Source organism: Bactrocera neohumeralis, unplaced genomic scaffold (genome assembly GCF_024586455.1).
Source record: "Bactrocera neohumeralis isolate Rockhampton unplaced genomic scaffold, APGP_CSIRO_Bneo_wtdbg2-racon-allhic-juicebox.fasta_v2 cluster09, whole genome shotgun sequence".
Classification (NCBI taxonomy): domain Eukaryota; kingdom Metazoa; phylum Arthropoda; class Insecta; order Diptera; family Tephritidae; genus Bactrocera; species Bactrocera neohumeralis.
Genome location: NW_026089622.1, coordinates 33,917,229 through 33,933,638, shown reverse-complemented (window position 1 = coordinate 33,933,638; position 16,410 = coordinate 33,917,229). Strand labels below are relative to the sequence as shown.

At 32.7% G+C, this 16,410-nt stretch overlaps 3 protein-coding genes across 3 annotated transcripts in view; 1 reads left to right on the top strand and 2 right to left on the bottom strand.

Moving 5' to 3' along the window:
* Positions 1 to 16,410, bottom strand: part of LOC126764085 (uncharacterized) — a 532,840-nt gene that overhangs the window by 98,591 nt on the left and 417,839 nt on the right. The window lies entirely within an intron of this gene.
* Positions 516 to 5,870, bottom strand: LOC126764218 (uncharacterized). The gene is made up of 3 exons (XM_050482018.1): positions 5,658 to 5,870; positions 682 to 1,002; positions 516 to 631 (listed from the first exon to the last, which is right to left on the bottom strand). The coding sequence occupies exons 1-3, from the start codon at positions 5,785 to 5,787 to the stop codon at positions 573 to 575; spliced, it is 510 nt and encodes a 169-aa protein (XP_050337975.1). The 5' UTR covers positions 5,788 to 5,870; the 3' UTR covers positions 516 to 572.
* LOC126764134 (uncharacterized) lies at positions 12,858 to 15,638 on the top strand. The gene is made up of 2 exons (XM_050481932.1): positions 12,858 to 13,594; positions 15,018 to 15,638. The coding sequence occupies exons 1-2, from the start codon at positions 12,860 to 12,862 to the stop codon at positions 15,183 to 15,185; spliced, it is 903 nt and encodes a 300-aa protein (XP_050337889.1). The 5' UTR covers positions 12,858 to 12,859; the 3' UTR covers positions 15,186 to 15,638.

Here is a 16,410-nt window from a genome sequence, read left to right as displayed (position 1 = left end):
TGCTTTTGGTATTGCTCAACGTCAGCTTACACAGCCGTATTAGTATTGCGGAGATACCAAATTCAGACATCGCGGCATAAAGACAGCTCATTTTCGTGATGTCACAACAGCTTTAAAATTGACGAAAAGGTGGAAAAGGTGTACGATTATCTTTTCACGGGTCTTTTCGAAGATTTGGCGCAGAGTGAATATCAGGTCGGTTGTTGATCTTTGATATTAGTAATTGATATAATAATACAGTGAGCAGAAAAAATAAATTTGTTGAAGCTTCTTAAATCAAGTTGCTTTCTTGATAAATATTTAGATCACCGAAATTTAAGCCAATATCAGTTATTATTCAGGCCTACATGTTATTATTTTTCTGAAAGATATATAGTTACAATGAACTATGCCAATTTTTTACAAATTTAACCTCACTTCTTACCTTTTAGTGATAAAATTAGTTTAGTCTCCTTTTTATTGTATTAACTCAAGAAAAAACTACTTGTATTTCAGAGAATAAATATATAGTAATGTAGCTGAAAAAATAAACCAATATAAATATATTTAAAAAAGGCTTGTTAAATTTAGTTCTAATTAATTGATCTTAAAATTATATTTTGCAGATTTTCAATTTTTTTCTCGAGAGCATCTGAAAAGAAGAAACTTAGGAAATCATAACTATACAATAAAAAATGTTACCCTTCTCTGTTCGAATACTTCTGCTTTCTTCACTGGTTTCATCCACAGAAATATCGTCTTTTAGAAAATGTTTTAATTTCGGAAGAAATAAGAGCAAACAAATAACTCCAATAAATTTGATAATCTTTTTAAAAATCAGCAGTTTCAAAATTATTTTTCCAATTGTAAACAAATTTATTTTTTTCTTCAGTTTCTCTAAAAACCAGTGGTCTCGAGGTTGATAAATGACAGGTTGATGAAACGTAGGAGGTCCATATATTTCATTTGAGGGCTGCAAATTATTATTTGTGGGAGGTATGTAATTGTATCCAATATTGCCACCTGAAATCAAAATATATGCATTGAACTTGAATTTTCATATAAAAACATAATTATTTACTATAATCTTTAAGCTACGGTTAAGCATTATAATTTCTATTTTCATTATTGACGTCCTTATTGTGTAAAGCAATTACTACCTGTAGTCCGTATACAACCATATACAAAAATATACATTATTTACGACTTGCGACGTGCTCCTCCTTGCTTATTACACTGTGGAACATTTTTGGGATTATTGTCTGGGGGGTGAGAAATTCCAAGTCAGGGTGATGGTACTAGGTCAGTATAGTAAAACCCTCAAAGGGTTTGGCGTTCGTATGTGTCAGTTTTTTTATGACATTTTAAATTTTTTCCTTATCTTGATGTTTTTTCGCTTAGTTGTAACATTTTGGCAAATTTAAAAGGTCATAAAAAGAAACTGACAGTTTTACTATACTGTCCTAGTACCATCACCCTGACTTGGAATTTCTCACCCCCCAGATTAGCTGTTGTACTGTGTTATCTATTACTGCCATTCATCATCAGTTGTTCAGGGCTAGTAGCCTACAGTTACGAATATTCGAGTTTAAATGCATACATAGATATTGCTTGTATTATTTATTAACGACTGTTTTCAATTGAAGCAAGTAAGATTAGCATATGAAGTTTCATTTTTTTTGTCGTTAAAAAGTCTTGATAATTTGCAATGTCTATGGATGTATTAGTATGATTAAGCGAATATTTATAACTGTATAAACGGATTGTTAAAAAATAGTTTTTCAGGTCCTTTAAATTTGCTAATAAAATATCCTGAGAACTTCCTCTATTGGCCCCTACCCAATTCATCCCTGAAAACCGGGGGCGCTATTCTAAAGCTTTGAGGATGATTATTTTCTGTCCGCAACTGACGTAAAAATAATAGTATGCTCTGGTTACAACAAGTTTTCTTTAGTAGTCTAAAAAATTTGATTGAGCATATGAAAATTGACAATTTCTCGGATAACAAAACGAAATATTCGAAGAATAGTAAATGATATAACTCTTTCATCAATAAACCAGTGAACCCCCAATTTTGTATGATAGTACACGTATATCAAAAAGAGTAACAGTTTCTGTTGGGCAATCGAATGGAAGCCACGACCATCTGGCATAAATCGGTTATGTTGGAAGATTCTAAACCGTGTAATAAATATTTGGACATAGTTGCCCACTTAGTGTTTAAAACACTAAATTTAACTCTTTTTATACTATTGCAACATATTACTACAAATAAATATATTATGGATGCAGATATGCAGATATGCAGATCAGTATGACGAAACAAGATCAAATCCGGGTGACTGTCTATTCGTGCAAGCGGAGAGTTTTTATTAAAATTGGTAAAACGTATTCAAATTCACACAGGAAAAATTCTTTTGACACCTCTTAAGAGAGAGTAAAAAAGTGGCAGTGGTTGATAACCCTACCCAATATAATAACTTTATTATTAGAAACTACTAAAACTATGATAAATCAATAAAAAATGAGCCAGAGAGACACCTACACACCAAATTCAGATGGGGACATTACCTTGACATTCTATGTTACAGTTTGAAAATAGGTGAAATCGGTGAACTTAAATTCCATCTGATTCTTTCACTTTTCAGTACACAAATCAAGCACCAATCAACTTATCGTAAAAAAACTTTGCACAAATAAAATAAATACCTTTAAGGTATGCCATTTCAAGATTTAAAATTGTCAAAATCGGACTAAAGCTGCTCAAGTCCCCATATAGCGAAGATGTAGACCCCAAATATACCGAAAATGTGAAACTGAAATTCAGACAGATTTCGTTCCCGATAGTAGTTTGTCTGCCTGTAAGTGGGTTGAATCGGGTCAATACTTCCCTTAGTCTTCTTCTCCTAATAGATATACCTTTGAAATTCCGGCAGTCTTTCGACCGCATATAACGGCCATTATGTGAATTTGGTCATCTTAAAAAAATAAGTAAGCGAGTTTTTCCAATAACCGTATTTTTGCGCTAAAAATGTATAAAATCGGATATAAACTTGCCCTCCTCCCATACAACTAATATTAGGATTAAGTCATCCGGTACACTTTACTCCTTATGGTAAGAGAGGTATCTGCAGATCTGGAGATTACAGTGGATGCGGTCCCCGTTTTCACTGGCTTGTGACACGGTGCATTGTGATGAAACAGAACTTTGTTTTCTTCAAATGGGGCCATTTTTCGGTGATTTCGTTCTTAAAAAGGTCCATTAGCGCTGTATAATAGTCGCTGTTGATAGTCCTTCCTTTTTCAAGGTAGTTAATAAAAATTATTCCATGCGCATCCGAAAATACAGACGCCATAGCCTTGTCAGCCGCTTGCGGGGCACCCACTTTGCACAGCGTTTTCTCATAACCAAATATTCGTTAATGATATGGTGTATACTTTCAGTTGATTTCTTTAGATTGCCTGCTTTTTCTAACAATTTCACTTCACGGCCCTCCAAAATTATTATGAGGATCTTTTCAAGTTTTTCCTTCAACTGTACTTTTCAGTTCAAAAAGTGATATTATCTATTTATTCACAATAACAAAAGTTGTTTCACTCAAAATGATATAATTCACAAACTAATAATTCTACAGCTGTCAAATTTATACACGCACATTTAGAAGGTTGAGACAAACTAAAACATATATGGATTTAATTCTACTAGTGCCATCTATGTGTCAGACTCTGGACTTTTCAATTGTCCTGTTAGTTTAATACCATGTTCAGACCGACCCTTAATCACACGATTTCGGCTCTTGAGTAGTTTATCCCACTAATCTTATAAATTTATCAAGATTTCGACATACAAAAAGAACAGTTGAAACCACTTCATCGAAGTGATTTGAAACTGTTCCATTCTAAATCTCTCGGTGCGACTCCGATTTTGGGCCATCTACTTGTCAACATTGGAAATCTATTACATTATCACAGCTGATTTAGACACCACAAAGAGAAAAAAATGTAAGCAACAAATTAATTAAACGCAATGAATCTGAATTCATCTGAAAGTCGATTTCCCAAATAAAAAAAAGCGTTCATTATTTCCATTAAAGGGAAAATATTTAAAAGAAGGCGGCTTTTATAACAAAATACTATATAACAATGTTTTTTTTTAATAAATATTAAGCGATGTGAATTCTTGAATGGCAAAAACATCTGTTTTATCATATGTCCAACGGCAGTGAGAACGGCTAGATTAATAAAGATATTAACCGTGCGATTCTGTACTGTGATACAGTCGCAAGTCTCCAAATTTGAGATTTTAAGTTAGAGACAATTTTTGAGACTTGAGACGATTTTGCTCTTCTGTAAGTGACAGTCACAAAATCTATTACATTTCATTATTCAGAGATGTTTTTACACTTTATTTTACAAATAAATATGTCGATAACAAATATTAAATTTTCTATCTATAACATAGTCAAAAAACATAATTATCAATAAAAATAAAAATAAATATTCACTTTGCTTCATAATATTACGAAGTTTATGTAAAATTGATTTATTTGTAACCCTTTCGTGTTTGAGTTGTTTACAAAATATGAAAAAACGACAAACGATTAATATCTATGATGATCTCTATTACAGTATCCCATGCTCAATTGATTTCCCCGATTATTTGAACCACCTTACCGGTCAAAAATATATCGCATACAAAATACGAGTGAATCTTCCCGCTTAATTCAAGCTGATTATTTAGTTTCCCCGTATAATTGGTTAAATATATGTGTTATTACAAAAATAGAGCTTTAATTTCCTCCGATTAATTGAATGAACAAATTTCGTCCACAAATAATATCTGGAATCTGCATTTGAAAACCTATGTTTCTTGGTGAAAATATTTTGATTAGGGCTGATGTTGAGGAGAAAGAGAAAGAATATGATCCTCCAATGCCTTCGTCAGTTTTCGAAGTTTTAAATTACATATAAAAACATATTTTTTTAGGGAAAAGGTTTTTGTGTGAATTAAGTAATATGTAGGCCGAACAATATACAAAAAAAATACAGTCTTCTTCAATTTACATTTTAAAAATGTAAGCAACGGCATGTTAATATGTGAATGTAAGATGAATTGTAATTGAAGACACTGTCAATTCAACTAGTTGATTTCCTGGTTAATTGAACCAAAAATTGTGTAATTTTTTAAGTACAATTATCGGGGGTATACTGTATGAAATTTAGACTAAAGTCTAGAGCAATACTTTTCTATTCAGCGCTAACCCACATTATTTTTAAGAAACTTTCACTTAATTAAACTGTAAGTGCAAAATGTCGATATCAGGAACATTTTAGTTATCTGGATTGATTGCTTTAAAATTTGACATTACCCTAGTATACTCGAGAACATTCTTCTCCGCAATTTCGTGAAAACTTCCAAACATTTCGGGCATATAGTATCCCGTGTTATACGTTCACTTAATTTTCCGAAGATACCTTACATATTGTCCAATTTATAAGATATAGAGCTATGAGCAAGCTTATCATTTTTATATTTGGTATATGGGGATCAGGTGAAGTATTGATCCGACTTTGTATATTTTAGTAACAACACTGTTAAAAAAAAAATCACCCGGTAGTTCGATAATCTTTATAGTATGATTGTGAGAACTTCATACAATATTATTGTAAAAACGTACCCGAACTAGATTGATGAGAGTTCTGAAGAGCATTCAGATATGTATCTCGTGAAAAATCCGTTGAACTTTCTGCTGTAAAAAAGTATGTAACAAATATCACTATGAAATATATTCCTAAACTTGAATTCATATTGCTAAAATTAACGTGCGGTAGAAACTTTGAAAGTACATTAGCACAAGTCTCAAAATGTTGTACTGAAAGCGAATAAAATGGAAACTTTTGAAGAAACCTTTTAATAAGTTTTAGGTATACAACCTTATTCACTTAATACCAAATAAAAATAAATTGAAAATAAACGGTTAAAGCGATATAAAATCTAATCACGTACTTCACAAACATTTACGGAATGTACGAATTGTCTTGCATTTTAATTACATTATGCTTTTACTTCGAATGTAAACGCTTTCATTTACGTTTATGCTTCCACAATAGAAATGGACACAAATATGTTTATATATACATATATACCAGTGGCGGATCCACGGGGAGGGTTTTTGGTGTTAAAACACCCCCTAAACTCAGAGAAAAATATATGTTTGTTGATATGGGTTTGGAATGAGGTTATTGATAAAAAAAATCACATCAAATTATAAGCAATTATAATAAGTTACAAGATTTTTGTTGTTATTCACATAATTCGAACTTTCTCTACATTTGTACAAGCAGTATCGCTGAAGTTCAGTGATTAATTGAGGATTACACGGGATCTCACATTCTATGTTATATTTTCCTCAGTTTTTGAAAGAATTCTTCTAGTATTTCATGAACTGACAGATCAATATTCCTATGAATATTCATTGATGCTAGACCATTAAGCCTATCTCTTTAAACTTGAAAAATCTTTCCGGTGATGCTATTGAAACAGGCAATAACGCCAATAAGCGTAAAATCTTGAAAACATTCCCAAAAGACGTTTTGTTCACTGCTTCTAAAGCTTCGAGAGCATTCCGAAAATGCTTGCCTTAAGTTCGCTGTTTCCACATTTTCACCTACGCAAGAAAGTTTTGTTCTGAACAGTTGAACACCCTTTCATAAAAAGAAAATATTTCTCGAGCTTTTTTAGCGTCAAATTCGTACTTTGGGAAAAATACACAAAAATTTTCTAACACTGATCTGTGGTCAAGAAAGCGGCTTTCCCAATGGGCAATGTAAGTATCAAGAAAGGGAATATAAAAAGCAATACGGTAGTATGCCTCAGCGTTGTTCGTTTTCAAATTGAAGCGATTCATTTGGCGACTACTGTGGCGTGGTACCTTTATTTCTGTACCTAGTTCGGTGTATACTTCTTCAACGTTATTAATAATCAAAAAAAGTTTTTTTCGGCATTTTGTCGCATTTCTTCGAACTCTTTTAAAGCGTCGTCCGCTAATCTAATGGCTTCTGCGAGATCTTCATCAGGCGATTGTAATTGCTGGCTGAGAGGTAGAACGACTGCATGTACGGATTGCATTATGAAGCAGGAAATTTGGAATTCTGCAGCAGAAATCGCAGCGACGAGCTGAGAGACCGTAGTTGAAGTCTCCGGATCCTTCCAAGTTACGATTATTTCTAATGATTTAATCACGAACGGATGCAATTCGATGTGTGTCGATACGGCTTCATGGCTTTCAGCCCATCTTGTTGGGCATATAGATTTGACAACGAAGCGCGCTGATTAAATTTGAATTTGAAATATTAAGGGAGAGCTTTTGTGGTATTTATACATATCTTGCTTCCTTCTACTTTAATCTGCCTACAATTGCTGTTATCAGCGGTTGGCAGCGTTATTTGATTTTTTTTTTTTCAACAAAAGGATTTGCACATGTTTTTGTGTGCTGAAAATGATTCACAAGCGTAAAACTAGAAAAAGGCAAATTTGATCGTACGCTTAACGCTACTCTGCCGCATAAAATAAGCCTCTCAGACTTTATTTTCTGTTAAATGATATTTTTTACAAGTGTAGGGCAATGTTTTGCCCTTTGCGATTATTCAGTTCCATTTTTGTAAATTAATTAATTTTTGCGTCTTTGCAAATAGCAATTATGTTGCCGGGGGTCAATTGTGCAAATAATGCGCAGTTTGTAATTACTATAAATTAGCACTTTACAGTGTCAGTAAACATCTTGTAAGAAAATCATGGTTTTCCTTATATGTGCTTTAAATGAAGAAGATTTTTTCGTTGCAGTTAATTCGCATCGAATTAAAGTCGTATTTGTAAGTAACGTTTCATCTTTCATAATCTTCCATATTTTAGTCAAGTTGCCAAAAATATTTGTTGTCGAGAGTTTTCATTTACTTTAATACGACAAGGCCAGTGGATATTCAAACATAATAATTAGATAAAAATAGTTTAACGACGTTTGAAATAATATTATGAAAGAAGCTTGGTTGCGAAAATATTCATCAACATGTTTTTTTTTAGTAATATATCATGCGCATTATTATGCACCCATGCGCAGTATAACCTGCCCCTGCACACCATTTTACGTAGTATATGGTCGACTTTAAGAGCTCCTCATTATCACGTGCATAATTATTTGTCAAGTTGCATAAGTAACTCATTCTTTTCAACAGTATAATATGATTTGTCATATACAAGTCAACTATCCGCAGCCCACAGCCATTTTCACTGAAGGATTGGATGTGTAACAAATCTCCATAGAAAAGCACGATCCACTATAATATACATAGCTATACAAATAACGGGATACAATTGGAATATTAGGAAACTTAGTTCCAAATCTCTTAAAAGACTATGGTCTCTAAAATAAGCGTTTTACCAAAAACGGCTTTAAAGTTTCAGAAGTTTGAAATTTAATTTTGAATACGCAATGGAATTCTTCGAATTTTTGTAAAGTGGAAAGTTTTCTGCTGAAAAAGATGTAATTATAGGTGGCGACAAACTACATCCTCATAAGAAGAAATATGAAGATATCATTATATAGTTTATATCCAGTGCAAGTAGCGTCGTGATTGGTAAACATTTTCTCCAAAGTTTACAATTAATAATAAATCTGCAAATAAATGTTTTTATAGTTTAATTAGTATTGTAATTAGTATTACATTTAATTCGTTTTATGAATACATTTAATAATTTAAATAACAGAACAAAACTTCTAACGATGCACAAATTTCCAATATATTACTGTTTAAATGAGTTAAACCTCATCCACTCTACCCGTGAAAACTGACGCACCCTAATAAAACAAAGCTCAATTCACCAGAGTAAATATTTCTTCAACGAGCTCTCAATTACACAAAACATAAGTACACACATACAAGTCCAAGTAGTAGGGTGTACCTATACACCAACATAAGGATTTTAAAAGTATATATAAACAAAAGAAATTAACAAAGAAATAAATTAACAATCACAACAACTTTAACATATACAAGGTGCTTTCCAAAGTAAACAAGACTTAAAAAAAAGAGAACAAATGATTTTTTCGGCAAAATCAATTTATTTTATTAAAATAGTCTCCTTCTGCTTCAATACAGCTTTTTGCACGGTCCAAAAGCATGTCAAACGAGTGTTTTAACCGGTTGGCCGGTATGGCCGCCAGTATGCCGGTGCAAGCCTTTTGAATGGTCTCTACGCCCGCATAACGCTTTCCTTTCATTAGAAAATGCATTTTTCCGAAAAGGAAGAAGAAGGCACGGTGCCATATCAGGTGAATACGAGGAGTGGTTAATGGTTAAAATGTGATTTTTGGTCAAATAATAGTCCTTCGAATGTTGGACTCTGTTTAAATGACTTAAGCATCCACCCACTCTACCCGGAAAAAACTGGCGCACCCTAATAAGAAAGCTTAGTTCACCACAGCTGAGAACACGACAACACAAGCCTATACACCAACAAGCTTATAAAAAAGGATGGACAACGAGAAAGCAGACACATTTCGCTTACGCAATTCGTTGACACTGCGCCGCGTCACACACAGTTCGAGCATCACCATCCGTTCTATATACCCTCGTTTTTTGGACACCAATCTCGCGCGCTGCAATTACCACTGTGCCCCCACAATCTAATAACATTAAATTTTAAAACATTTAACTTATCTGTTAAAATTAACATTGGAGATTTAACTTCAAAATAAAATTATACAAAAGAAAAGATTTTTATAATAAATTACATACATTTTCATTATAAACTCAAGTGTACCCGGTACTTTTATTTCGATTGTGCGTGATAACCATTTAAAGATATACATACATATATACATTTGTATCTAATGGTTACGAAATTACTCATTGGTCCTTCGAGCCGGATAGAACGGCACTATTGGAAAAAAACAAAGAAAATCAACTTCTGTGACATAAAACGTATTAAAAGCTTGCAAATTTTGTGCACAAGTGAAAAGCGACATATACATACACATATACAAATATACAAAATTAAGTGCAATATACATATGTATATACAAAGTGTTTATTGCAAGTGAAATTTAAAAGAAGTTGAAAACGGAAAACACAAAACGGTTTCCTACCGTTACAAAAAAAATCAAAAAATTTTTAATCAAAATCAAAAAAAAAAAAATAAAAATTTTATGCTAATACGATAAATTTTAAAACGCGTTTGAGACATATAAATACATATTAATTTCCTACATACAACATTGTGCTGAACAACTAAACAAAAAAAAAACCCGGGCGCGTAAATTAATTTATTCTAAACGGGCGCGAAGTTTACAACCAAACAAGAAAGGAAAACAATAAACCTAAAGTGCAATAAATTTCAAACAAAAATAATAAATAATATTACTACTGGTGAAAATAAAATACATCTGTACATACCAAACAACCACAGGAAGAGCTCAAAAGGAAAGGGATACAGCGACCAACCCTAACAACGTCAACATCAGCAGCAACAGGAAAGAAATAGGATACAACTGGGACAGCGACAAATGCAAACAACCGAAAACCCTCAAATACCGCATACTAAAGCCCTCAAATAGAGAAGCGGCTCAAAGAGTGTATCGACTCCATTTATTCATATAAAATTTTTATATAGTGGCATATATGTATGGTGAAAGTTACAGTTCATTTTTCTAACAACTGTATACTTTAATAAAACGGTTGCTACCAAACTGTTTGAACTTACGGTTGATTTCCGGGAAACCGAAAACAGTTTGGTACATTACATATGTACATACAATATATGTATGAACAGTATATAGTATGATATATAATTATATATATACTGGCATATATGTACTACATATCTGTTAAAGGCCTAGTTATGCTTACACTTGTGTTCCCAAACACACAAAGTTTATACAAAAAAAAAAAAACATTTTCAAGTATTCACTTGACAATATTTTCCGCAAAATACTAAAACAGTATAAGCAGGATTGGCAAGTAAGCTAAGGCAATTTCGAAAATTAAAATAAAAGGAACAATATCAACCATACATACATATATGCACAATATTCACAACGTATATACATATACATTACATATACATATATATATATTACATACAATTTGAACAAGATAAATTAACATACACACATATGCTAGTAACAACAAAGTAAAAGTTATAACTTCCACAAATCTTCCCATTTGCGCTAAAATAGCATACATATGTATATACATTTTTCATACGGCGTTATTCGTGCCTGTAAAATAATATACACGGCATACAATTTGCTTATGCCGATGTAGATATATAACGTATGTACATAGGATACATAATTAAATAAAATCTTCATTTACAATTTAAATATTTTGGAAAAAAAATAAAAATAAAAAATAAAAAAATAAAAAAAAAAAATAAAAAATAAAAAAAAAAAAAAAACAGGATTGCAAACGGAAAAAATCTTTATATACAAAGGTCATTAACCCTTTTTTCTTTACTTATTATCCCCCGTATACGCAATTATAAACGAACGAGTGCGAAGCAATAAATAAAATCGAAAAAAAGAACAAAAATACTAAATAAAATAGCACAACTATTAGGATAACGAAAACGAAACACTCGCTCGTTAGTTCGGCCATTGCGTATACGGATACAACAAAAATACAATTTTAAAATAAGGAAAACGAAACACTCCTTCGTTGGTTCCTACCTTGCGGATACAACAAAAATACAATTTTATAATAAGGAAAACGAAATACGCGTTCGTTATTAGATACTTGTGTATACAACAACCATACAAACCGCGTATCCTAAAGATTCAAACGTATTTATTAACACCATAAATACACTGAGAGAAGTTTTTTCTGTCTCATATTTTCAATTTTTACCTATTATCTAAATGAACGGAGATTCTAAGGAATCTAAATCGATTCAATATCTAAAAGTACAAAAAATGATTTCTGAAGAAAAGAGCCCAAATACACCTGCAGGAGCTACACGCTCAAAACAGGCTATTAAATTTATTTCAGAAAGTGACAGTTTAACAAGATACTGCACTAGATTTGCTTATTCCCCGATTCATGAAAACTCGGAATCATTATTGGAAATAAAAAGTCAAAATCTTACAAATTTTTGGACTCGGCTCCAAGCGGCTCATGAGGCCATTGTAGATGCTGACGATTCAGATCTACCACAAAATTTTAAATTATCGGCTTACGCCATATTTACGAAAACTGCTTAGACCAATACGAAGAAACGAAAGCTGTGATCTCCGATCAACTAAAGCTAATTAAAGCAATTGCACCTACTCCCCACAGTAGAGTAGAGCTGCCACAAATGCAACAATATCAAGAGGCAAGTTCAGGCATCCACCTCGAGGTGCCCGCATGTGACACAGAAACATTTTATGGAGGTTATGAAGAATGGCCGTCCTTCCGGGACATGTTTACAGCCGTTTACATCAACCATCCTCAATTATCGCATGCGCAAAAATTGTATCACCTCAGATACAAAACTAAAGGTCAAGCAGGCGAAATAGTCAAACAGTTCGCATTAAATGACGACAATTTCAATTTGGCTTGGGAAGCTCTAAAAGCTAGATATGAAAACGACAGAATACTGGTCGATAAGCAAGTAACGACACTAATGAACTTGCCAAAAATTAAGAAAGGAACAAGTGTAGAATTCATCAAACTAGAATCCACTGTTTCCAATTGTTTGTCGATTCTATCGACACTAAATATTCCCACAGACAGCTGGGACCCAATTCTGGTAAACATTTGCACCGCCGCATTACCAGAAAAGTCGTTACTTCTATGGGAGCAATCGCTCTCATCACGGAAAAAGTGCCCAACGTGGCAACAAATGAAAGATTTTCTCACCACCCAATATGAAATTGCGGAAAGGTTAGAAGAAAAAATAATCAAAACTAATAACGACCAAAATGGAAGCTTAAATAGACCCCAAGCTAGAAGCAAAAACAAATCAAATCGAATTTTTAACAAAATACAATCGTTCACATCGGAACAAAGAAAACATATGTCATGCGAACTATGCACAAGAGGGCATAAGCTTAAAACTTGCGAGAAGTTTAAAAAATTAAACATTAACGAAAGGAACAACTTTGTCAGATCAAAAAGACTCTGTACAAACTGCTTGTCCCATACACACAATCTTAAAAGTTGCAAAAGCAAATTTAATTGCTTACATTGTCACAAAAGACATCACACAATGCTTCATTACAGCACATATCCCCTATCACACCAAAAAAGGGCGCATATTAAAAAAACCATGGGTTTAATTGCAAAAGCAAATCCCGAAACCCAAAACTGTAAAAATTGCCAAGAGACACCCTGTTGCTCAAAGGCACAAAAAGCTCAAACGCTACACAGCGAAACACAAAGTGGACTAGTTACAAAATTAGTTACCACCATACCAACTCAAGTTGAGAAAAAATCAAATCAATACCTTAATTCACAATTAAGGAAATTTCAAGAGATAGGGAAACTTCCACGAATATTAAATAAAACTCTAGAAAATCAGTATTGTAAGAGCTACTCGAAAGCCGCAACTACTCGATCAAATAATGGCCGGTACGTCGTACAGCCACAGTATATACAGTAGATAACCTTTTCGTGGTAGCTAATAGCGGCCATCTTGGATTTTCAGAGGTAGCAACACAGTGCTGTATATATTGAAGCAGTAAATACTTAGCAAATTTATTCTATTAAATAACAAAAACTATAAATATTGTTGCTTAATATAAAAGGAAATTATTTATTAATGACATATATTTACTAATATTTGATTTAAACGTCATAGTGTGTCATGTTTCGCCCATAAAAATATCATTTACTGATAGTCAGATATTCTTTATGTAGTGAGTTCATATTAATAAAAAGCAGCCCTGTTTTTAGATTTCTCGGTGGTGAGTTTTCTTCTGAATGTATTTGTTTTCAATTGACAGACAGAAAACATAAAACGTTTTGTATTCGTAAGTTTTTGAAATATTATTACCAATAATTTTAATTTGGAAAGAAGATATTTAGGCATTTGAAGCTGAATTTTTAATACATCGTTCTAATTCTCATCCGTATAGTATTTTTGATAATTTATTTTTAAATATTTAAGTTTTGCATTTTCCACACCACCCCAAAGGTTTGCAATAAAGCGCGTTACAGACTTTTTTTAGGTGTTCGGTTCTCCGGTAGGCCTATTTTCACCTTTTCAACTTAAAATAAAAATAATTAATAATTTACATAAAAATTTAATTTAAATATTGCACAAAATAATTTAATAATTAATAAAAATTGTTAAGCTCTCACAATAGATGCATCCAAAATCCTACAATTCTATTAAATATATTAAAATACAGAAGCTATCTTTTAGAAGGGGGAGGTAGTTACCTATGTGAAATGCTCAAAAATTTTATGTGCCGAAAATGAGAGCTGGCTGCCTGCTATTAAAAATTCTTAAAGAAAAATATGTTCTAATTCTTATAAAAAGTATTTTAAAACGTTGGGTTGTGAATTTTCGTAGCAATAAAAAGGCTCTACAATTTTTAATATAAACTTTATTATTAACACTAATATGTATTCTTATTAAAAACTTCGACATATCTTTCATTTCAAACTCAATTTCCAATTGATGTTTTCCTATAACGGCTAACGAGTTGTCAATTTGTATATGTCAAACGACAAATTACCACCCAGGATTGTATCCTACTGCATGCAAAAATTTGGAAATACTTGAAGCGTGTTTAAAAATTGCACAAAAAAAAAAACTACTGATTTAACATTAAACAACAACTAATATCCCAATAAAATTGAACAGATATGCAAAGTAATTCAATATAATCACTTAAATAACGTAAACACTTGCATTATTTAATATCTTTTAAAGTCTCGGTCATCAAAATTTAAAATTTAAATGTAGTTTAAATGCTAACACAACACCCTAAGATTTTCTAGAGGTGAGTATATGTATGTAAACAAAGAAAAGGTTTATTACTGTATATACTGAGGTACAGCTACCACTAGAGCCACAATTTTCCAATACTCCACAAATTGGTATAAAAAACAAAGTCAGAGTTACCTCTGACAGTCCATATATTAAAAGCACATACAGCTTTTGGCCCCGCAGGATGGCTTTCGCCAATAATGGGAAAAATACAATGCTGAACAAATCCTAGAGCGGTGGCGGGCTACTAAACGCCAAATCAGTGCATACATAATAACATAAAAGATAACACAGTTCTATCAAAAAGTCGAAAAAGCGACATTTTTCATAAATTCTCAAATAGAATAAATAAAAAACTAACAAAAGCAGAGATCGCTCTTATCGTCTCTACATAAGCGCTCCACATAAGGGTTGTGGGTGGGAATCTGCTGAATAACTTGAACATCCCACCAAAAAAAATATAATTCTAAATGAAGCCGTTCACAATTACCGGCCACTCTCTCGCAAGACCCCTCTAATTCCACAGCTCAAACATCAAAGCTAAGGAGCACGCACTCTGGCCATATCTGAGTCAGACGTGGCGTCGCTATATTTCATAATAAGGAAAATTCAAATAAAAACTTTAAATAAACCACAAATAATAAATCAATCAAAGAAACAACCGCAAATATAATCACTAGTAATTACAAACTCATAAATCCTCAAAAATATATTTTCTTATTTTATGCATATACATAAAAGCTAATATGGTACATACCATACCAAATACTATGTTTAAAACCAACATTTATAGCATGTGTTTTGCACACTCGGCTACTCTACCAGCAGTACGCCGAAATACATGCAACAGCATAAAAGCGTAATACTAGGCAAAATATTCGCCTAGGGGGCCCAGGATGTTTAAATGACTTAAGCATCCACCCACTCTACCCGGGAAAAACTGGCGCACCCTAATAAGAAAGCTTAGTTCACCACAGCTGAGAACACGACAACACAAGCCTATACACCAACAAGCTTATAAAAAAGGATGGACAACGAGAAAGCAGACACATTTCGCTTACGCAATTCGTTGACACTGCGCCGCGTCGACACCTTTCGCCAGCACCTACAACATTTTTCGTCACACACAGTTCGAGCATCACCATCCGTTCTATATACCCTCGTTTTTTGGACACCAATCTCGCGCGCTGCAATTACCACTGTGCCCCCACAATCTAATAACATTAAATTTTAAAACATTTAACTTATCTGTTAAAATTAACATTGGAGATTTAACTTCAAAATAAAATTATACAAAAGAAAAGATTTTTATAATAAATTACATACATTTTCATTATAAACTCAAGTGTACCCGGTACTTTTATTTCGATTGTGCGTGATAACCATTTAAAGATATACATACATATATACATTTGTATCTAATGGTTACGAAATTACTCAGACTCTGAACAATTTTT